The 25147-nt window shown below is 42.8% G+C and overlaps 1 protein-coding gene across 2 annotated transcripts in view; it reads right to left on the bottom strand.

Moving 5' to 3' along the window:
- MSRA (methionine sulfoxide reductase A) overlaps nucleotides 1-25147 on the bottom strand; it is an 885765-nt gene that overhangs the window by 781998 nt on the left and 78620 nt on the right. The window contains exon 1 of one of the 2 annotated variants that reach the window (XM_069233799.1): nucleotides 2987-3038. The exons of the other annotated variant lie outside the window; for it this stretch is intronic. Coding sequence (XP_069089900.1) covers nucleotides 2987-3023 — 37 coding nt within the window. The 5' untranslated portion in view covers nucleotides 3024-3038. Of the gene's footprint in view, nucleotides 1-2986; nucleotides 3039-25147 lie in introns of those variants that run through there. 2 annotated transcript variants of the gene reach the window in all.

Below are 25147 nucleotides of genomic sequence, written 5' to 3'. Positions count from 1 at the left end.
GACGATGCAGTGTTAATGGCTAGAACTGGGAGGGATCTGCAGGGGGTGATTGATGAGTATACTAACTTTATGCGGAAACCAGCACACGACGTGAACGGTGTCAGAGTGAGGGATACCACGTCTTTCTCTTACCTGGAAGTGCTTTTTGACCGCAAATACACACGGACAGCTGTGGTTTCAAACAAATGCGTCATCCTAGAGAAAACTATTATGGAGTTACAGGGGTTCTGCAAAAAGTTAGGCTCTAAGGCAGTTAAAGAACTGTTAACCATTTATGCAGCTAAAGCAATGTCGGCTGCCACATGTGGGGCGGGCATTTGGGGTAAATCAGACATCCAAGATATCCAGCTAGGAGAAATTAGCTTTTTCAGAAAGCTTCTAGCGGTCCTACATAGCTGCCCTAACTCCTGGTACATGATGAGCTGGGTGTCCCATACACAGCAGACAAAATCAAAGCAGCCCCCTTATTGCTCTTGCATACTATTTGGGCGAGGGAGTCCACTCCACTAAACTGATTTATTATTGTGGGCTGCCTGATATTGCAAGCAGTTGATAACATCCCCTGGATCGCATATGTGAGGATGACGCTGGAGGAAATTGGGCTTGAAGATCTATTCTCTTCCCCAGCTTTCTGCAGTACCTGCCCGAGGGGGAAGCTGAGAGATTTGTTTGTTAAATACACTGGGGCAATAAGAGTGAGGGCTGACAGCTCCCAAGCTATGGTATCCTTTTATAAATTGGTATCCATTCAAGAAGGTTTGCAACCATACCTTGTTCTTTTGCTTGTTCTCTTACGAAACCCTAAGGAGGAAATTGATCTCACCTCTATTTAAAATGTTTAAATTACGGCAGTGTAGGCCTGTCCTACTTTTCCTACAGCAACTGCAGGGCCCCCCGGGTCTCTCACAGTGGCGTTTTACATAGGGCAGATTATGAGAATAAGGAAGAGTGGGGTAGTGTATGGGTGTTAGGGAGGTTCTGTTCTGCTTATTTGCTTAAAGACTGTGGCAGAGAGTCGTAATATTTTCTACCTATTTTAAATTGTTTAAACATTTATGATATTGATTGTATTTAGGAATTGTTTCTCGACCATCGATGTTCTGCTTTTTCCTTTCCTATTGTTCATTATTGGTATTGTTTTAATGTGGATGTGTTTTTGGAATGTTTATTTATTCTTTTATGCACCTTAAATGCTGCGAATAAAGATTTTTCAGATCCGAATATCGAAGGTCTGCTATGAAAAACACATGAATCATCACAAAAAAGTACAATATTAACCATACAGCATGGAATTAAACATTGTTTGCAATATTCAATCAGCGATATGAATATTTAATCGTTTGTCTGCGTTTGTGATCATGTATATTAATCTTTACCCCAGGATTACTGGATAGTACACATATTCACCCTACAGGATTTACTCAGCATCCCACAGATTCTTGGGTGGGGTCAACATTTTATAAAAGTAGGTCCTTTGTGCCAACAGCCTACTCCAATATTAAAGGGTGTACATTTAACATTGGATAATATAAATGGTTAACTGTCACTAAATGAGTCTGCTACCTTTTAAAAACATTGTTTATGCTGCAATATAAAATGGACTATATTTTTTACAACATAATGTGAATATGAATTATCAAACAGAGACACTCAAGAAATAATAAATCTATCCTGAAATCCCTAAATATGATCAAATAAGTAACACTTTATAGATTTGCTATTTGTTACAGATTAGGTAATCAAGGTTGACAACTTTATAGGGGTTGTATAAGCTTGTGATTATGTCAAGACAATAAGAATGAACACAAGATAATTTATGTTAAAAACAAAAAGATATGGACCCATCATTTGTATGTTCAGGTTACAATGATAAATATTGGTTTATTGAACCTCCTAACCCTGGAGGCTGAGGGATCCTTCTCTACTATTTTTCAACGTATTAAAAAAGCTAAGTAGTGCTAAACACAAAAAATAAAATCCAGGGTTACCACAGCACAGTACAGGCATTAGGAAGCAGAATCATCTAACAATGGTTGCAACCCATTGAGTGTGACCATATATATATGTGTAGCTCTCAATGTACACATTGGCTTCCGAGTAAGGTGTTATCGAGAAAGATGCAGGCCCCAATACCTCTGGTATATTAAAACTGTCAAGGGGTGAGAGGTTGCATGCATCTTCGCTTTTTCCAATTCATGTATACGAAGACATGCACACCATGCTGTTTTTGCAGAATGTGAGAACAGAGATAGGTCTTACAGACTTACAACACTCATAAAAATATAGTTCGTAAACGCAAACACTCAAACTTCTGCAACTTCAGAGGCCTCCAAATACCCCCACCCCTGCCTTCGGATGCACCATCACCATACTCAGTTTGCGCCGCTATTTAAAAAAAAAATTAAGTTACATTATGAGGAATCACTCTGATTGCTTTACAAGGTAGGAGTAAAAACAAAAGGCATGGCATACACATACTGAAAGGTATTGTAAAACTTCCTTGCCTGCCCTTCCATCGCTGTCTGGGTGAGTTCTGCCTTTCTTGCTAGGCACTGATGGCCAAATTATGACTGTATACACTCCTCCAACCCCCGAAAAACAATGCTGTGATATGGGTCTCAAGCACCATGATCCATAATGCAACAACTCTGGTGTGGCTACCATTGCTGGGATGAATGCAATCAGATAGACCCTACTTGGAAGATAATGGCAGATGCACAAAAAGGGAAACGTGCATGAAATGTACAACTACAGTCAAACGTCGTATGCCTCTAAAGCAGGTTTTAAATCATTAGATTAAAAAATGCTTTCAAAGGAAATGTGCACAGTTTTGAATTACTGATTCTGTGAAAAAGTCAAAGCGAGCTTCAAGCACACCATTCACTTCAATTCAAACACATTCAAATCGCTCGTCCTTACACAAAGCAACTGAGAACACAAATCGTCCACACATTTCGCAGCTGGAGAGGTATCACATAAGAAATACCTGGATTTTCCTCTTGAAGGAAGCCTGAGGGGTACATGCCACCAATTAGTTACATCCCAGGAGAGTTCGAAATCCCTGTCACCGAGAATATGAAGACCAAAAAGTTCTGACTTTTTCTGTACCCCAGGACAGTTTCTGTTTTTCAAGCTCAAGCCGAGAAAGCAGACAAAAGAGGCAGATTTCACTCAGCTTTGGCCAATTCTTGTTTTTTCTCTTTCCTGGGCACTTTTGCCGTCTTCCTCCCTCGCTTCAAGCATGGCAACCTTCCCGGGCTGTCTTGGCGCTTTTACAGCCTGCGCCTGCCTGACTGAGTCCTCCTTTCCCAAACAATATCCTTTGCGAGTCACCTATTATATTGAGAATAAAACGGCGATGACAGTCACCAAATCTTGGCAGAGAGGTGTCACTTTGCCTGCCAAATTTGCCTCACAGCTTTCAAAATATCCTACCTTTCTTGCAATGCTACTGAGAATGTGTAATGACACCATTGCAGAGCATTGGAGCCATCTTCTCTTCTGTGATAAGAAACCTGCGCTGTCAGGAAAATGCAGACATGCAACACAACCTGCACTAAACCCAGTGCTTAATTTGTGCTTGCTGTTTCCGGTGCTGAGCACCGGCACTTAAGAGGGCCGGGGCTTATTCTTCAGCCTCAAGCATTTGCTACGAGCAAAAGACCTATATGGGAAAGCGGAGGAAGGGAAACACGGGAAAGCGTCAGAAAGGGAGAAAGTAGAAAGCTGCAAGAATGAGCTGGAGCGGCAGGGAGTGACTTTATGTGGATTAATGAGGCCCGAGATGGCTTCAGGATTACGCCGCCTCAGTATTCCGTGTTTGCACATTTAATTGCAGCAGCCGCGAGTTTAAGAGGAGAGCTTTGGGCACCAGCACCCTTTTATTTACAAATTAAGCACTGACTAAACCAAACCAGTACTTTTTTGGGAACCATGTTAGGTGGAGGGCTGAGACTGTACGACAATTTAATGTCACAAAGTCATTGCTTCGATTTTCTTATGTTGTGTCTGAAAATCAGAACAATATTTTGAGCTGACGAACAATACGCAGGTTGATGAAAACTGAAAGTATGCATCGAAGCTTTATTTTTCATTTTTTGGAAACTTTGTCCAAAACAAATAGTATTGTATGCAACAGATAATTAAGAGTGGGTAAATTTTGAAATATTTGAGACTGTGCTAAGAAAACGCACCTAGGAGAGTTTTTCAAGTCGGAAAACGCCACCAATCTTTTTCAAACGAGCAACACTTTCAGTAAATGCCGAAGCAGACTTAAAATGGACAAAAATAAAGATGGTTTCCATCTCAGGTAAAGTGTTAGAATAGTATTTCAAGGCTGCTATATTCTTGATGGAGTTGGACATAAAGTAGGATCACATATAATACTATTTATACTATTTTGACCTGTCAAAAACTAGAGTTTGAAAATATTTAGTTTTTTAGACATATGTCTTAACAGTGGGAAAGTATTTATGAATCAGTACAATTATTTGACTGATAGACGGCCTCTGCCTGCTCCCATCTATTAATGTGGCTGTGTGATGTTTTGCTTCTCTTTTTTTAAAATTGTTTTATCTGTCCTCTTCATAATTGGATAATTGCAAACCAAGAAGTACACTAAGGTCTGAGCCGGAAGTCTCAGAGCAATGTTTTTGTTTTTTTATATCACATCACAAAAGCCACATCTTTGAGGTTTCTGGAAAAAAAACACTTTGTATACAATTAAACACCTCAAATCATATGGAATTTCAGACTTAGGGAGAAAAGACAAAAATAGTCCATGTGTACACCAAATTATTTTCATTAGATACATTCCATTTGACTTAAGTCATCTAGATGGGAAAAAGTCACTCTCATGCATTACTGACTCTCCAGAAAGTCAGTTTCAGTACAAAATTCTTAATTAATACATGAACACTGATGTCAGATAACAACCACCATCCATCTCCCCACTTCTTCCATATACATCCCCAGCTTTGTCTTAACTTTCTCATCCCATGGATTTGTCCTCTCCTACCATCATGTGTGATCTTTCATTTCTTGATCTAAACTAGTAACATCTTCAAATTGTAGATATAATGACAACAGGACTAAATAACATATGCACACTGTCAGAAATCACTGGCTCAGAGAATCGCGCAAGCGTGGGAAACAAGATGGTCGCCTCCTGCTAGCTCCTGACACGCTTGCCTTATCAACAAAATTTGTAGTACTTTTTTAGGCCAAAAGTGTTAAAGGAATATTCCTTCCTTGTTGCTGTGTCTTGTAGCTGCCCCAGGATTCATTTTGTGTGGCATTTGCTACTGGCTTTGAGCACTCTGGACTGCTGATAACTCTCTATCACTCCGGAGACTGTGTTTCCTGTCAGGGGAGGTTGAGGTACATTGAAGAAAGGGCACAGCTTGGGACTCTGATCCTCCTACAGCTGGTTTAGGCTGCTGCACCTTTAATTCTCACTGTTTTGTGTCCTTTCAACATTATTACTCCTTATTCCTCCGTTCTGCAAGATATTTGACCTTTTTTCGTAACATGGAGGGTAATAATACTGCTGTTAATGCTACTAAATGTAACCAGGAAATGTTTCCATTGTCAATTAAATCCAAAATTGTTGATTCTACAAAACCACCTTTAACTACATTCCTCAGAGAATCACAGGCTGTCTGAGGTGCCATTGATACCATTACTTCAGAGATTAAAAATGTTCATAAAGATATGCCACTATGCGTGCAACTTTCTGACAATGCAATTAAAATACAAAACAATAAATACAAACTAGACCAATTACTTCCTTTTACAGCCAAACTTCTGCCTATGAACTAGCTTTAGCTGGATTTGAAAGAGCACATTAGACAATATAATTTAAGACTTTTTAATTTCCCTGAAGATATTGAAGGCAACGATTGTAGACGATATTCGGAGAACTTGTAATATAATCTACTGCATCTACTGGTATTTGGAGAACTTGTAACTTAGCCTACTGAATCTAAAACTCACAGAAAAAAGTGAGATTGACAAAGCTCACCAGATTCCATCACATCGCAAACCTGGTCAGGCTAAAGTGATTGTCAAAGTTTTACAACACCACCACATAGTGCTGATAAGAACGCTGCTAGACAAATCCCTTCTCTCATGGTTAACAGCCATTAAATCCTTATTCATCAAGATTTTGCCAAATTTTTTTAGCCATTTGTAAGGAATTCAGGTTTCTACACAGACGTCAGAGTTCCAGATTCAAATATGGCCTTTTGACCCTTCCATAATGCACATTTGGAAATATGACATTTCTAAATCCTTTTATCGACCTGAAGATCTCCATATTTTTTCTGGATCATCATTTTCTTTTTTCTACTTTGATACTAATGAAACATTTACTTGATGCTACAGCTGCATCAATGTTCCTTCATGCTCAGCCTCATTCTTTACAATATTTACCTTTAGGGCAAGTTTTCCATCGGTCTGTTCTTGTACATGCGTGTTTGTGATTCCAGATTCTTAATAATGTTTTTCTCTTGTGTTCTATTGTACTCTTAGTTTTTCATGATTCTTTTCTCTGACCTACATTATTTTCTTTTTTAGGATTCTACTTATTTTGTGATATTGTTTTTGTTAGTTTTCCCACTTTCCGTCCCAGTTACTGTTAATTGTTACGGATAAACTTTGGAAGATTAAATTATTTTCTCTTAATGTAAAAGGTTTACGACATCCAGATAAGCGTATGAAAACCTTGGACTATTTAGCTAGACATAAAACTGATATTTGTTTAATTCACGGTATCCATGTAGATGAAAAACGTTTATCCTATATGAATATGGAATGGGTAGGTCATATTCTTTCCACTCCTGTTATAGGGAAAAATGGTGTGCCTATCCTTTTAAAAAAAAAAAAAGCCTTCCATTGAAGATATTAGAAAAGCGACCTGATACCGAGGGTAAATTGCTATTCACTGAAGGTAAAACTGATATTACCATTTCACCTTTAGTTAATATTTATGGTCCAACAGCTGATGATCCATTATTTTGGAATGAAATTACTTCTGAAATAGTCAATTTGGGCAATGTTTCTTTCCCTTATTGTAAGAGGAGACTTTAATTTGATTTGCGACCTCTTACTAGATAGAGCCTCAACTGCTAAATTTCAACCTCCCAAAGCTTTTAAAGTGCTAAACACATGATTTAAAAATACCAAACGTGTTGACATATGACACCTACAGTTTGCAACAGACCTTACTACTAGTAATATTGATATGTCGGACCAAGCTCTAACCTTGTTTAAAAATGAATACAACACATACCTTACTTTCAAGACGGAGCATGAATGTTGATATTGCACTTAACTCAATAACGTTAGATTGTTGTCAGCTATTGAAGATTATTTCTCTCTTAATACTGCTGGTGTCACATGTAACATAAATTGCTGGCATGCATTTAAAGTATATATTAGGGGACAACTATTTCCATAATGGCAAATGAAAATAAATAATTTCAGACAAAGATTAAGGATTTTGATAAACAAATAGCTATATTTGAACACCTGTTTATGACGTCTAACAAGGTTACTTACAGATTTCAATGACAAACCTTTGTTATGTTTACAACTCTCTTCTTAGCAAAACAGCTGATATACAGGTTTTGAACAACAAAGCTAAATATTATTAATGCTAATAGATCTGAAAAATGATTAGGAAAATATCTTTGTATTAAAAGAGACAAAAATCAAATTCATGCAATTTGTTGACATTGGGGAGAAACTGCATTATTTACTGCTGACATTTGAGTTTTTAGCATTTTACTGTTCTTTGTGCTAGCAAACCTAAATCTGTTGACCACCATCTTGATACATTTTTAACAGCCTGTAATCTCCCACGTATTTTTCAGTCTGATAGGTCTAAGTTAGATTTACCCATTTTTTGTGACAAAATTAACATTCATTCATTGAAACCACGTAAGTCACCAGGTCTGGAAAACTTCATTCCTAATATTCTTACTCTTAAAAATAACTACTCTACTGTTTCAGGGTACAGATTAAAAATAATAAAACCGAGTTTTTTTTGTTTGAAATGTTATTTGCACCTGTCATGCTTAATAACACTGGTACCATATGGCACAAAAGAGAAAATAAAATATTTATGTACTCAATTTTCACATTCTATTAGCCTCTCCATTACTTTGAATTGTGACTATTTACTTTTAAAAAATAACTCATAAAATGTTTTTGCTCCTCAAATATTTTATATTTTATCTATGCTTCCCATTCAGTCACCTCTCATGTTTTATAAAAAAAAATGTGACAAACTAATATCACAATTTATTGGGATTTACAAACAGCCATGTTTAAATCATGCTAAAATTAAAGTTGCAAAACTTAGTGGTGACTCTGGCTTACCAGACTTTCACAAAAATCATATAGCTTTTATTCTACATCAAGGCTCTTTCTGGTTTTGTCAGGCTGACCCAACTAGCGCTCCCAAATGGCTTCTTATTGAACGAGGACTGGTCTCACTATATCCGCCACCTGATTTATTATCCTTGACGATGTGCTAATGATACATTTTTAAAATTTTCTTTTTTTAAAACAAAATTTTGTGTTTGCATTTTAACATAACACCATGCATTACAAGGTCTGTGCTCAACCAGGAAAGTTAATCCCACCCCCCCTCCGCCCAATTTAGCCCCTCTCAGACATTGGCACAATAGCATTTACAACCAGGTTTATCTTAAGAGACCCCATGTTCCGGTAAATTGTATAACCAAGACAGAATTAGGCTATTCGGACTACACTGAATATCCTCTGCCACCCTTTCTGGACTGTCCGTATATGTCCATCATTTGTGCGGTCCATCTTCTGCCCCCCCTTGCCTTTGGGCTTGTGTAACCCAGTTCTGGCTCCTCTTCCCTACTTCTTGGTCCCTCAGGGGATAAGGCTACTGATGATCAGTTTTGTCATTTCTTCAGGGGTTACACATTTTTTCAAATTTCCAGGGGGTAGCCCCATGATTTATACACCAACTCCTCGGCCTACATATACCAGTCTAGATTTGATTCCCATTCTCGCATTGTGGGTATCGCCAGGCTGCCCCACCCTTTAAGTATATCCCACCTAGCCACAGGTAGGGCCACACTGTAAGAGTGCTATGCATTTCTCCAATGTTTGCTCCCCCTATATACACAGTGTTATTAGATGGGGTGTGAGCTGTATCCGTATCTCTGTGACGTCTGCTAATTTGTCCCCTACCCTTTCCCAAAATCTCTGTCTACCTAGGCACTTCTTAAATCACTTCTGTCCACACCCCCTTAAGCAGTGATCTGAGGTGCTAAGTCCTATTTTATACAATGTCCTTTTCTGTTAATAAGCTCTGTGCATTAACTTAAGCTAGAGCAAGCAAAAGCCTGACAATATTGCCACTTCTCTCAGGTATCGGCAGTCCTCCCCCCATGCATCATATTCTAGTCTGCCCAGATCTTGTTCCATCTGTGCCCAAGGGCGTCTAAGGGGCGGAGACTGTGGGTGAGGAGGGTAGTGTACACCTGGGACACAGCGTGGGTATGGAGTAGTGCAGCCAACATGATCGACTTCAGGGGGGCTCTTCCTCCAAATCCTTTAAGACATCCTTATGTTTACTGTGAATGTGTTGCATTTGAGGATATTGAAAGTACTGGTTACCCGTTAGTTGACATTCAGTCTGCAACTCGGGGAAGGGTATCAATCCTTCCTCTCCCCAGACATCCCCCACCATTGTAACACCCAGCACATCCCCATTTTTGTGTCCCTAAATCAGCCTAAGCTCCTTCCGGCCCCTGTCTACCACAGTGGAGTCACCAATGTGATCCTACACTGCCAGCCCATGGCCGGGCATGCCCTCCTCCACACATCCACTACCATGGCAATCTGTGCTGGCTGTCCACCCATCTTTCCCATGCCATACAATAGGTGCAGATAGACCCCTGGTTCTAGTGCCCTTCTATCTGCAATCAGGGTCTGTTCTCTCTGGTGTGAATAGACCCCTTTTTATCCTTTTCAGAATTACAACATAAGTTTTCATTACAGTCAGAAGATATTAATAAATAGGACATTTTTTGTAGCTCTGTTCTTGACTGCTTTCCAAACCGGCTACCTAATTCCAAAATTTCTGATTTTGAACTTTGTCATAATGCATTTACTGCCTCTTCTTGAGCTGCTTCTACATTTTATAAAAGATTACATAACACAAATGAGGTTAATCTCCTTGTCCTCACTAATGTTTGGAATAATGAACTTTCAAACACCTTTTCTCTAGATACTTTGAGAACAATATGGTTGGCAAATATTTCAGGTTGGCTTCCAGTTTCATTATATCAAACTAATTCCTTCCTTTAATGGTCTATGGACTCCTTCTAAATTATTGAATTCCCCATGGTGTTGACATAGTAAAATGATGGAGAGCTCTCTAAAACATGTTTTATGTTATTGGAGAACTATTACACACTTTTGGAAAGACGTGTAGGACTTTATAAATAAAATACTTCACTTTTTAAATACTCTTTCTTATTATATGCTTGCTTGTAAATCATTTTCTCTCTCTCTTCTACTTTATCTGATACACATACTAGGTTATTTGAATTTGTTTACTGTCTGCCACCCTCAAATCAATTACAGCAAATTGGAAAGATGCATCTTTATGGCCTGTATACACCTGGTGGTCCTGGATTATTTTACCTGAAAGGGAGGTCATCTACCTCTTAGGGTGGTGTTAATAATACTTCCTCCCTCTTTTCAATTATTTTGGAAGCCAGCTGATGAACATATTGCAATATATTTATGATGTTTATTTCTCATAATCGATTGCTTAGTTAATGCTATTTAGTCGAATTATTATATGGTTTGTAGCTCTTTCTTTTACTGTTATTGTCAAACAATATATCCTTTTGTGTTTAACTTTACAGGTACATGGTACTCGCAGTTATGTATTTCGGGTTCATATTACACTACGCACCATTTTGGTATTCTTTTTGTATTGTACTTTTAAATTACAAATTTCAATGAAATATTTTGAACATGAGAAATAACTGGCTCAAGCTTCTTCTGACCCTCGCTAACACAAATGACAAATTGATTTTAGCAACTCAGTAATGTTCATTAATTTACAGAGTTTTGTATTATTTGCTTATTTCGTCAGGTTAACAAATGTGCTGGTAAAAAACAGAGGTTACACTTTTAATAAAGTCGACATGGAGCACGATAACTATTTAGGAGGGCAGCAATCCACTGCATCAAATGAACAACTTTTCTTGAGCACACAGGGAAATTAAATTCACATTTTCCCAACTCTCTCAAACCTTTCCTGTTTTAAGCCATACAGAAAAACAATTTTCTTAGTGATCACCATATCGTTAACTTCCAATATGTATTAAAGGTATGCTTTATTATGTTTTTGATGGCAGCTCAAATGTATAGCATTTTTGGAATGTAGAAAGATAACTGAATAAAACAACTTCTGAACTAGTATTTTTTCTTTTTGCAGTAAAATTTGTAGTATGTTCAAATTAATTGTCTCAAGCCTCTAAGGGTTAGATGCATTAAAAGTAAAACATAGTGATTCCTATATTGCAAGTTATAAGGTATCACAAATTGGTAGTGTCGAGCAGCCCTTTACAAGATGAGGACGCTGCCCCGCTTCCTATATGTCTTTCAGAACATTCCCTACAAGATACCGGCAGAGGTGTTCCATCGTTTGGACTGAGACATCAGACTGCTGCTGTGGGACTGTGGCTGTTCCCGTGTAGCGCTGCTGAAATCGAAGCTCAGGTGTATGAGGGCGGGCTGGCTATACCGGACCCCTTTCGCTATTACTAGGCGTCACAATTAGTTACCACTAATAACTGGGCATTTGCTTCCAGGAGGATCTGGCGTCCGGTTGGACAGACAGATATTGGGCGGGGGATATGAGCCCGCCCTCTATGCCCGTAGGAGTTTGTTATCGCTGCCGGTGCATACTGCAACAGTGGTAAAGGCGTGGCATGTCCATATCCATTTTCTGGGTTGGGGATCTACCTTGACAGCTCGGACCCCACTGTGGTGTAGCGACTCATTGGGGGACCTTAAGACCCTGGGCGGGTTCCGCAAGTGGTCTCTTCTGGGGATCGAACACCTGGGGGATGTCTGGAGAGGTCAGGCACTCGTGGCGTTCAAGGTCCTCCTATATTGTAATTATTCGAAAGTTTAGAAATAATAAATTCTGCCTGATTTCAAAGAATAGCTGTTATTTTTTAAATACTCTATTATACGTGCTACATTAGGTACATAATGGGAGTTATAGTTCTTACATAATAATATGATTTTGTTAACAAATAATGAGTTATGTAATGCTTAGATATCATATACTTTTAAATGGTAAAATGATCATGTTTGAATTAAGGGTAAGTCCATCTATATATCTGCCCGGGTACTTTAATTAAGCAAATTCAGATGATTCAAAACACTGCAGCACAACTGATTGATAATTTACCAAACAATGTACCACTTACTTAAAACACTTTCATTGGCTTCCAGTATCTAACAAAATCCACTATGAAACCAAGGGGCTAGTCCATATAGTAATATGCCAATCTACTACTGACTTCATTGCTGTAAAATTCAGCAGGCAGAAACCTTCCAGGTTTTTAACATCTAGCAAAAAAAATCTTCTTGCGGTTACGAGAACCAAATTGATATCCTTTGGGGCCGGCCGTGAGTTTTCAATGGCTGCAGCCAAAATGTGAAATTCTCTACCTCTTGCATTATGTTTGCAACAGGAAATTGCTAAAAACGTTTCTGTTTGCTTGTTAATCACTTTCTACTTTGGTACCCAGACTGGTTATTCCAGCGCCATGAAACCCAGGTGAACGTATGCTCTATAAGTAACCATAACTATTCTGCCCTGCTTCAGGACAGTAAGGCACTTAGGGCCCTATTACGAATTCTGCAATTCTGCTAATTCCAGACGGTGTGGTCGCTGCTATGCTGGCGACCTCCCCGCCGGCCCCATTAAGACTTTCTAAATTCAGCCCAGCGGGAAAGAGGCGCAGCATTGTTGCCGACTCATAATTGAGCCGGAGGCAGTGCTACCGCACACAGGGGGCACCAGCACTCTTGAAATGTGTATCGTCTGCACAGCAGACAGTGCGCAGTTCAAGTGTGCTGGGCAGGGGGATCCCTGCACTGCCCATACCACAGGCAGTGCAGGGGCCCCCCTGTTACCCTCTGCATCTGTTCCCGTACCCGTGGTACTGCCATGAAAAGGCTGGCGGAGAACAAGGTCGTATTCAGCAGGGCAGCCCTGCGTTCATTTTTTCCTAGCTGATTACAACCTGAACCAGTAGTCAGCCCACCAGGATTGAAAATCCTGGCAGGGACGGTGGTAGGTTGGCGGCTCTGCCCACCAACCTCATAATGTGTCGGTCAGATTGCCACAACTGCAGCAGTCCGACCGCCACCAAGGCATTGGAGGTCCTCGGACCGCCAATGTCGTAATCGGGCCCTCAGACCTGATTACAAGAGGTGAGCTGTCCTTTGTTACTAGTGCAAGTGCTAATACCTTAAGTATTGGTGGACTTCAGCAAATGTGCTTATTGTGATTTGTTTATTAATAAACTGGAAATACAAGTGGGAATTTTATGAGCTGAGACTTTGTGATGGACAAAGGCCTCAGTTTCTCGAGTCGCATTGGTGTTTGAACTCAAAGTACAATAATGCTTCAGATAAAGAATTTTCAAGTCTTTCAAGTTTGAAAAATATAAAAGAGCAGCTTCATTATACTCAAAACGCAATCTGAAAACTGTAATAGGCAAACACATCCTGTACAACCTCCCAAACAGCAATTTCAGTAATGTTCGATTGCTGGATACAATATGGTGAGAAATGCATAACTTTAGTGTGGTCAATGCAGGCATGCTTTTGGTGGTGTTTGATGACCAGAATGTACTATTATTTTGTTATATGTTGACACACTTCGGTGTTTAGTACAGGGAAAATTAGTGGGGTTTTACTGGGAGTACCTTACTGCATCTTTTACAGCTTGGCCTGAGAAGCTCAGCAGGCTTTACGGAACATGTGTGAAGGTATTGTCATTGTTAATGTCAATCAGGATTTCTACATCGCACACTATGCACCCCACAGCCTCCTTGAAACTGCTGAGTGCCTCAGACACTGATCCAAAGCAAAATTAAAAAGCTAAATAGTATAATTTTGAGCAATTACAAATTATCTGTCTACCTTCTGTCCAGTCTAGACCCACAGTGCATTCCAGAACAATGCATAACTGAGAGCATATTTGATTATTTAGGTCAGAAGATTGCTTTCAGATACTGTTGTAATTTGCTATGTACCGCTCTACGCAGAGCACGTCAAACACAACTTGTGTCTTTACTGGATGTTGGGACATTCTAACCAATGCTGGTTTCACATGAGCTTTGTGAATCAGGCCAGTGATCGCTTGAGCTGTTTTTGTCAGAATTTTCTGCAGCCTCCTAACAGTGTAAGCTGAAAACTAAAAAAATAATCCTAGCTCTGTCTGATGCCTATTAATTGATTGTACTGTGACTCAATAGATAAGCTTTCCATGCTAGTCACCAAGAATTGTCCCAATGTACACTTTCTCCAGGCCTTTTCCATGCACAGTGTGCCAGTACTGAAAATCGTCCCCACACCTATTTCTAGAATTCAGGAGGTCGGAAAAGAAATGAGAGCTTTAAACAATGCCGTGAGTTTGGGTCACACGTTAATTGTTAGGCAGGTAACATTACTAGAATTCCGCCCACATTAATATTATAGTCTGGAGTGGTTCCCCTTTAGAGATTAAAACTTGCATCTTCATCTATCAGTTGCCTCAAGAGAAACGTAGGGCATATTGGTAGGTAAATGGAATCAGATCTTGGTAAATGGTTTGTGTGTATGTAATACTTACTGAATTTGATTCTGACCATCAATCTAGGGGCCTATAAATCATGCGCCTTTGACAAGGGGGTGCCACAGGGCTCATCTCTCAGTCCTATACTTTTTAACATCTATGCGGCCATCCTTGCCAAAGTTTTTAAAACATTTGGCTTTGAACCATTGTCACACGCTGATGACACGCAGCTTATTATCTCTTTTGACAAAGATCTAAACCATGCTGAAGCATGTTCCTCAGCAGGCATGACTGCTACTGCAGCTTGGATGGCAGACGACTATCTCCAGCTGGACGCCAATAAAACTCAAATTATGCTGTTTGGCAAGGCACAATAACTTTGGCCTCCCGACTGTTGGCCCTCTGACTTGAGCCCTGCACCAAACCCCAAATTAGTTGTAAAAGATCTTAGTGTTCACCTTGAAAAAACAGAAATCGCTCACGATAAAAGAACAGGTCGCAACTACAATTAGCATTTGCTTTCATATGCTGCGTCTCTCATGAAGAGTCGTGCCCGTCCTTCTACATTATGGGGGTCATTCTGACCCTGGCGGTAAAATCCGCCAGGGCCAACGACCGCGGGAGCACCGCCAACAGGCTGGCGGTGCTCCCATGGGCATTCTGACCGCGGCGGTACAGCCGCGGTCAGAAACGGAAAACCGGCGGTGTACCGCCGGTTTCCCGCTGCCCTGGGGAATCCTCCAAGCTGCGCCGCCATGGGGATTCCGACCCCCATACCGCCGGCCTGTTCCTGGCGGTTTTGGCCGCCGGGAACAGAATGGCGGTATGGGGTGTCGTGGGGCCCCTGGGGGCCCCGTAACAGGGCCCCACAAAGATTTTCAGTGTCTGCCATGCAGACACTGAAAATCGCGCCGGGTGCAACTGCACCCGTCGCACCCCTTCCACTCCGCCGGCTCCATTCGGAGCCGGCATCCTCATGGAAGGGTGTTTCCCGCTGGGCTGGCGGGCGGCCTTCTGGCGGTCGCCCGCCACCCCAGCGGGAAACCCAGAATAGCCGCGGCGGTCTTTTGACCGCGCAGCAGTATTCTGGCGGTCCCCGCCAGGCCGGCGGCTTCCGCCGCCGGCCGGGGTCAGAATGACCCCCTATGTGAGGAAAACGTTGGTCTAAGCAATGGTTATCAGCCGTCTGGACTATTGTAATGCTTTATTGGCTGCTTCCAATGAGACGGTATTGAATAAACTGCAAGTTGTTCAAAATACAGCAGCTCGTCTTATTAACAATCTTCCTGCCAGGGCGGCTTCTCTACCTTTGCGTTCCCTCCATTGGTTGCCACTCCATAAAAGAAATTGTCTTTAAAGTATGCTGCCTGACACACAAGTCCTTGAATGGATAAGGCCCGAGCTATTCGCCACTAAGCTTGTTCAATGCAGGCCTTGTCTTTGACAACAAAGGCAGGTAACAAGGCTACAAGAGTAGTCTTCTTTCTCTAGTCTTTCTTTTGTTTCCACATTGTGATCTGTCTTAAACAGGGCGTTGTTAAGGAGGCAATGGTGGCACATTCTTCTGAATTGACATCCGTAGCTACGTTTAAAGACCTGATAACGAGAGAAATGATAATCCTGTTGTGGACATAAACTCCCATTTCTATCCAAAACCGAATGAAAACTTTCAAGAGTTTACAACAACTAGCATTAATGTGTGAGGTAAAACTCAGCCACTGTTTTACCTGTGAAAAGCAGGTGGAATCCCTGTCCAATAAATGGCCCCGTAATGAGACACCTACCGTAATCTTCATAGTTGTCCCAAATACCAGGTAATTAATTGTGTATTGCACAGTAAAGGCACAGTGACACCAAACAGTACCTGTATTTTTGGGTACAGAGTTACCACCCCAACAATACCATTCAGCTCACGATCAGCTCCACAGTCCCAGTTGTGCACAGCTCTATATCTCGAAATGAATCAAACTGGGATTGTGTTAAAATGCCAAGACCACTGTTTTTCAAACACAGCTGCAGTGCTGATATTTGCATGTGATTGTGCATATTTGACAACAGGTGATAAACTTGCATTAAACACTAATTTTACACAATGTACAAAAGAATTGCAGAGCAAATAAGACTGAGCAAAAAGGTAGTACTTATTTATTGTTGTGATGAACTAAAGAAAACATTCAGAAAAACATGCTAATGTATATGCTAGTTGTGTTTACTACTAACGAAACATGCCAGTGTTAATGGCTAAACCTTAGCATAATATATGCTTTCTAGGGTCAGAGATGTCCACTTGTTATAAATTACAAAATAAAAAACAACTTAAAATCAAATAAGTCATCACTTTTGGTTTGCGAGGAATATTGTGGATGACTGTTATTGATTTCCTAAACACTGTCCATATGTGGTTAAGCATAAAGCATATCCTAGTGAGAAATCATAATGGTCTACATTCCAGATGGGACAGTAGGGCACACTTGGGGTACTGCATTAGACCCTTATATTCCATTGCACAAACGGAGGCAGTCCACATCTGTGGTACCTGCACAGCTGAAGAAATGATCCGGTTACCTACTAATAATCTTCGTTACTCATGAGTTCAGGTCTTCCTCATCTCAGGCTTTACTGAATGAGATAACGTTCCCTCCATGCAGACCTTCTTTAGCTAAGAATAACAGACATATTACAAATATGGCTTCCTTCCCATTCCTGTTTCTATTATATACAGAAGAAGGAATCACTATTCACTTTGCCAATATGCCAAACACTTAAGTCAAGCCACATACCTAAACTAACAAATCTTTCTTGCTGCTCCCTCAAACCCTCCATGGGCTGAGAGGAAAACCTAGAAGTGTCACAAGAACACCTGCATTTATTGTGATGAAGATTACCAGTAAGTTACCTCCTTGTCCATCTTCTTCATTCAAGTCCTTGCTGAATAAGACCATACCAAAGTAGAAATGAGAACCCGGAAATATGCATTCTTCTATTGATAAATTGAAAAAACAAGTGATTTAATGGAAAACATATTAATCATCAGGTACTATTGCATCAAAAACCCATTCATCAAAATCTGATCATCCCCCGCCTTCCCCTAGAGAGGGTATTGGGTCAGAAAGGTGGAGTAGCCCATGTGGCAACCAGACATTCAACTCTCTAAAGCACTTTTCAACATTGCGCAGGAAGCGGTCATGCCCCTAGGACAGTGGTTCCCAACCTGTGGTCCGGGGACCCCTGGGGGTCCGCGAAGCCTTCTCAGGGGGTCCGCGAGAGACTAGAAAATTAAAAAATATTAACCAATATTGACAAATTAGATCCCCAGCTTCCAGTAATGACTCAGGTGGGGGTCCCCGGATTCTAATGATGATTCAGTGGGGGTCCCTGGGTTCCATTAATGTTAAAGTGGGGGTCCACAGAAATCAAAAGGTTGGGAACCACTGCCCTAAGAGATCCCTTGAACAGTTACTGGCAAAGACTTGTCTTCCTTCTCATATGCCAATAATTTTGTCCGTTTGGGCCATCTTCTTAAAGGTGATGAAGATGGGCACAAACTGTTAAACCAAGTCACAAAAAGTGACTCCACCTTCTTAAAAGGAGCCATCGATCCAGATAAACTGACAATGCCTTATGGATATCTAGAGTATGTAACACCTCTTTTTCTGGGGAAGTGGGAAAATGAAAACAATCAAGGCTGAAGATACCTTAGGTAAAAAAGGTTGGACTTGGTCTCTAGGTCAGCTTATCTGCAAAACATAGAAGAAAGGATTCGGTATAAAGAAATGCACCTAGTTCTCCTATTCACTTGCCAGAACATATTGCGACCAAGAATTATGACTGAAAAACAAATATTTTAATTCTGTAGAAATTAAAGCTTCAAATGGCGGGAGTTGGAGAAATCCTAAAACTAACAGCAGCTCCTAAGAAGGGACTCCGTAATTAAAAATAAGCCTCTGAAGGAAGAACTTTATTAAAGTATGCCTAATAAAATATGCAGCACATGCACCTCTAAGCGTTTAAATGCTCCTAAATATTCAAATTGTAGCCCACTGACTGATTAATGTGAATACACTCAGTTCCAACAAAAAACATCTCTGAAAAAAGTCCAGAGTTCGCACAGGGTCACAAGAACTGGGGACAAAACACTTTGAATCACACCAGGTAGATAAAGATCTCCGGTGTTTAGTCCATTCTTCTTTCCCTAAAGAAGTTCTGCACTTCAACTGAGGAGAATAAGTTTTCACCATTAGACAAACTGTGTGTTGCAGGGGAGATACAGAAGACTTTGCTTCTCTCTGATGACTCAGGTATACCCTAACAACCAAATTGTCTATTCCAATCAATACTGTCTGCTCTCTCAATTCTTGACTGAAATGAAGGAGCACCAACTGAACCGCTCTCAATTCCAATGGACGACATCAATTGATCCTTCATATCCCATCTACCGTGGAGCACTTTTTCTTCGAATGCTCCTCCCCACTGCATCCATTATAGGTATGCTGGGACTAGGAAGAAGAAAATGAGAACCCTTGCTCAGGAACTAGCTGAAGCCACCACTGTGCTTCAGCCTATGGAATCCGGGACTGAACTGGGATCAAGCGATCAAAGTCCTGAAATGCTGACATCAACCGCTGTAGCTGCTAGTGAACCAAAGGATAAACACATACACAAGACAAAGAAGCAGTTACCACAGTTGAGGCAATGTCTCCCAATACTACCAGACATTTCCTGGCTGACACTTGCAATTCGGCCAGAAGGTCTTTCAGATGATTCTGTAGTTTCACCTTTCTGCATTCCAGCAGAAGTAACTTTCCTGGTGAAGTGGAGAACACGGTCCTGTGAACTGGAGAGTCTGGGATGGTAGGCTATTAGATTCTCCTGTATTTATCAGAAATGTGTGCCCTGGAAGGACTCTGTAGACGACCTGGTAATCTTCTGAGCCTTTAAAGATAATATAATCAAGCAGTCGTCCAGATGGGGAACCTCTGATTGGCTCAAAATGAATTTTATCCACCAATGGAGCCAGAGGTTTTGTAAAAAAATAACCTCCGGGCCAATGCTATGCCAGAAGGGAGCAATTGAAATTGGTATCGTTTTGCCTGCTAGATTGAAACAATCTTTAGGAACTCATGTGAACTGGCACATGTAATCAACATCTCTTAGGTCAACAGATGTGAGAAAGTCCCCCTGCTTCAAAAGGGGTAAAATGGTCTGCAACGTAGACATCCGTATCCTCGGATATGGAATGTACCAGATTTCCCTTAAGTTAACTACTTTCCCCTTTCCTTTTTACTTTCTTTCACTTTTAACTCTTGCCTTGGCCCACACCATTATTTGCCTGTATCCTGGTAATTTTATTTCCGCATAAATTTTTGCATCATATTTGTCCCCCAGAGTTTTTGTTTTCTTTAGTTTTTTTCCCCCAAAACTAACATGCAACCTTGTGTTAAATACGAATGGCTTAAATCTAGAAAAGCAGTAAGGTTACCAGATGGCTCACTGTCATTTGGGGCACCATATTCTAATCCATGTGTTTCTTGTACCTCACTGCATGTTGAAACTGTATTCAAAATCATTAAACTGAGGTGGACAGGGACTACAATCCCCAGAATGCAGTGCGATGGTAAATAAAATCCCAGAACTGGGTAGTGGTTTTTTTTCCCTGATAATACAGTCATCTGCCCAAAATCACAACACCTAGACTCGAATTTGGTTCCCTAGCTCCAAAGTCGGCAGCTCTGGCTGTTACGCCACATCGTAGAACATGAGCTTCTGTACTATGTGAACAGAAGTCCGCTACATATACACTTCCATGAAGGATCCCATGAAACAGGCCTCTAGCTACACACCAGATTTTACTTCCTGCGACATTTATAAGAAATAAAATGTTACGTGCTGCTAGTGTTAAAACGTTTTTTTGATTCAGGAAACTGCGGTGTGGGTAACGTTTCTTCTCCTTCACAAGTCTGCTACCCGTCAACCTGCCCTCAAGTTTCTGGGGGAATCCCGTGGAGAGAGACCTCGGTTAAGCCGGCTGCAGTCCTTGGGGGCTCGTGCTTCACGCTGCTGCACGCGGATGTGTGTGAGGGGCTGTTAGAAATTGGGGTCTTTGGTTGACAGTCAGGTTACCCCCTGTTCAAGCAAGGACCCTCACTCTAGTCAGGGTAAAAGAGAATCACCCTCAGCTAACCCCTGCTTACCCCCCTGGGTAGCTTGGCAGAGCAGTAGGCTTAACCTCAGAGTGCTAGGTGTAAAGTATTTGTACCAACACACACAGTAACTTAATGAAAACACTACAAAATGACACAACACCGGTTTAGAAAAATAGGAAATATTTATCTAAACAAAACAAGACCAAAACGACAAAAATCCGACATACACAAGTCAAGTTATTAATTTTTAAAGATTAAACTCAAAAATAGCACTTAGAAACAAAAAATACTTCAATGAGATGTTAACACGGCGTCGTGACGGAGTCGTTCCCAACAAGCCGACACCAGCGGCGCCGGACACGGAGTCGTGTAGACCCCCAAGTACAGTACCTTTGGTGAAGAGTGAAAACAAGCCGATGCGCAAAGTCGGGAATCGCGGCGTCTGTGCGAAACGTTGACTCCGTGCACTTCAAGCGGCGTCGGTCACGACGTGGTGCGGCGACTTCCACAGAGTCGCGGACTTCAGCGGGGCTGCTGCGGCGTCAGGCCTGCGAAGAGCGTCGCGTTCCAGCGAAGGTCACGGCGTCAGGTGCAGGCGGCGTTACCGGATTCAGCAGCGGCGTCGGTCCGGAGTCGTCTGAAGTCGATTTCCACCAGCTTTCCTTTCAAGGGCCCAAGGACTGGATAGGGCACCACTTGTCAGAGCAGGAGTCTCTCCAGAGACTCCAGGTGCTGGCAGAGAGAAGTCTTTGCTGTCCCTGAGACTTCAAACAACAGGAGGCAAGCTCTAATCAAGCCCTTGGAGATTTCTTCACAAGATGGAAGGCACACAAAGTCCAGTCTTTGCCCTCTTACTCTGGCAGAAGCAGCACTGCAGGAAAGCTCCACAAAGCACAGTCACAGGCAGGGCAGCACTTCTTCCTCAGCTATCAGCTCTTCTCCAGGCAGAGGTTCCTCTTGGTTCCAGAAGTGTTTCTAAAGTCTGTAGATTTGGGTGCCCTTCTTATACCCATTTTAGTATTTGAAGTCACCTTTCTTCAAAGGGGACTCACACCTACTTGTGAAATCCTGCCTTGCCCAGGCAAGGCCTCAGACACACACCAGGGGGTTGGAGCCGGCATTGTCAGAGGCAGGCACAGTCCTTTCAGATGAGAGTGACCACTCCACCCCTCCCTCCTAGCAGAGATGGCTAATCAGGAAATGCAGGTTACACCCCAGCCCCCTTTGTGTCACTGTCTAGTGCGAGGTGAAAAACAACCCAACTGTCAAACTGACCCAGACAGGGAATCCACAAACAAGGCAGAGTCACAGAATGGTTTAAGCAAGAAAATGCTCACCTTCTAAAAGTGGCCTTTTCAAACGCACAATCTTAAAATCAACTTTACTAAAAGATGTATTTTTAAATTGTGAGTTCAGGGACCCCAAACTCCACATGTCCATCTACTCTCTAGGGGAATCTACACTTTAATCATATTTAAAGGTAGCCCCCATATTATCCTATGAGAGAGACAGGCCTTGCAACAGTGAAAAATGAAGTTGGCAGTATTTCACTGTCAGGACATATAAATCACATTACTATATGTCCTACCTTATCTATACACTGCACCCTTCCCTTGGGGCTACCTAGGGCCTACCTTAGGGGTGCCTTACATGTAAGAAAGGGGAAGGTTTAGGCCTGGCAAGTGGGTACACTTGCCAAGTCGAATTTACAGTGTAAAAATACACACACAGACACTGCAGTGGCAGGTCTGAGACATGATTACAGAGCTACTTATGTGGGTGGCACAACCAGTGCTGCAGGCCCACTAGTAGCATTTGATTTACAGGCCCTGGCACCTCTAGTGCATCTTACTAGGGACTTACTAGTAAATCAAATAGGCCAATCATGGATAAACCAATTACATACAATTTACACGGAGAGCATATGCACTTTAGCACTGGTTAGCGGTGGGAAAGTGCTCAGAGTTCAAAAGCCAACAGCGACAGGTCAGAAAAAAATAGGAGGCAGGAGGCAAAAAGATTCAGGATGACCCTGCATAAGCAAAAGTCCAACACGACCCCCTACCAGCCTAAAGCCAGGGGAGAACAATCAATACCTTGATGTACTTCCCTGATTGGGGCGATAGAACAAGGACCCAGGCCCACACCAGCAGGGGCATGTTCCAGTTCTACGCCTTCCTGACTCCAGTTGGATCCCTCTGTCCATACTCTCAGGGCCAACTAAGCTAACCCATGGGGAACCCTTCTCCACATCTACAGACACCATCTGTGCAGCACCTAGCTTTACTTTGCTCACAGATGTATTGCAATGGGCAGATAGTACCACCAGGGCCAACACAGTGGTGTTGCCCACTCCACCCCTGGGGTGTGACTCTCGTCCCACACCCAGGGGCAACTCTGTCCACCAGGACAGCAAGCCACAGTGACCCCTGATGACTGTCAGGGATGAGAGCCTGACCTCAGGCCTCTCCACCCACTGTGACTGTGGAGAGTGGGGGGCGGTAGCCCCAGGCGCCTGACACCCTTTGACCACTCTCCCTTCCACCAGGTCAGAGAAGATAACCAGACCCTGGTCCTCCCCTCTGGGGCTCTGTACCCTCCCTCCAGGAGCGGCACCCCCAGAGTAAAAAATTGTCAGGGTGCTTGTAGAAGCAGTCCTGCACAATTCTTCCACCAGTGCAGGGATGTTAACCTGCAACTGATCCTCCAACCTGGGGTCTGTACCATCACGTTGGACCAGGGCCAGGGGTGAGGCTTCCCTCCCCCTGCCCTCCCTTCTGGGGTCCTGCACCCCCCAACTAGGAGTGGCCCCCTCAGAAGACAACATGGGATGGGCACTGTTAGCTGTAGCCCCTTCCTCCAGGTCAGGGGGGACACCCTGAACCTGGCCTTCCAATCCAGGGTCTGTACCCTTAGATTGCACTGGGGCCAGGGGTGAGGCTCTTTCTCCCCTGCCCCTACTCTCAGGGTTCTGCAACCCCCCCCCGGGAGAGTACCCCTTGAAATCACACCAGGGGGGGTGATTGGGCAAACCGCCCACCCCTTCAGGTCAGGGTTTACCCCCTGCAACTGATCCTCCAGTCCAGGGTCTGTACCCACAGAATGGACCACTGCCTGGCAACCCAGGACTTCCTGGGGGGCATACCTACCCCCCACCAGGTCAGAGTTTACCCTCTGAACCTGGTCATCCAACCCAGAGTCACCACCCTGCGGTTGAACCACTGCCTGGCGCACCAGGACTTCCTTGGGAGCACACTTACCCCACATCAGGTCAGAGTTTACCCCCTGAACCTGATCATTCAACCCAGAGTCACCACCCTGCGGTTGTACCATTGCCTGGCACATCAGGACTTCAAGGGGGGCACACTTACCCCCTTCAAGGGACACACTGTCCTGAAGGGCCACAAAAGAGTCTGGCTGGCACAGGTCTCCTGACCTCTGCCCATCTGACAGAGTCTGGATTACCCCCAACCCAGAAATGGTCTCACCAAGGTCATTCATGGGGGGCTCTGCTCTCAGAGCTGACCCCTGACGCTCCAGGTTCTCCACTGGGGTCCGCAACCCCCTCTCGACCCTCTGTCTGGACTTCTGCACCCCCTCACTAGGAGTGGTACTGCCAGACACCTGAACTGGTGGGATGCTGGCTACAGCCGCCCCCCCAAGTTCTCCTGACACTGTGGGGTCTCCCTCAACAGATGGACCTATGGTACAGGCTAGGCTCCCCTCCTGGTGTTCCCTCATGAAACCCTCCAGGACCTGGGACCGGATCTTGGGCACCTTGGGCCTCAACCCATCCCCATTCCCTCTCCTCTGAGACTGGACATGGGGTCCCTCACCCATCCCACTACACTGGGACCTACCTGGGACACTACAATCCTTCCCTACCTCACCTGGTTGGGAACTACCTAGACCACTCCTCTCAGGAGCACCCCCAAATGCCTCTTCAGACTCTCTGGTACTCACCCAGAAGTCTGCCTCCATTGTAAGCTCCCTGGGGTCAGAGAACTCACACTCCACCTGGTGTTGGCATAGCTCTGGAAAATAAGGACTAGACATATGCTCTCCAGCAATTACATCACTCAACCCCTCACATGAATTAACCAAAGTACCCTTCACCCAACCATCGTGTGACTCTGCTTTGAAA

Source organism: Pleurodeles waltl, chromosome 5 (genome assembly GCF_031143425.1).
Source record: "Pleurodeles waltl isolate 20211129_DDA chromosome 5, aPleWal1.hap1.20221129, whole genome shotgun sequence".
NCBI classification, from domain to species: Eukaryota; Metazoa; Chordata; class Amphibia; order Caudata; family Salamandridae; genus Pleurodeles; species Pleurodeles waltl.
This window is presented reverse-complemented; position numbering and strand designations above follow the sequence as displayed.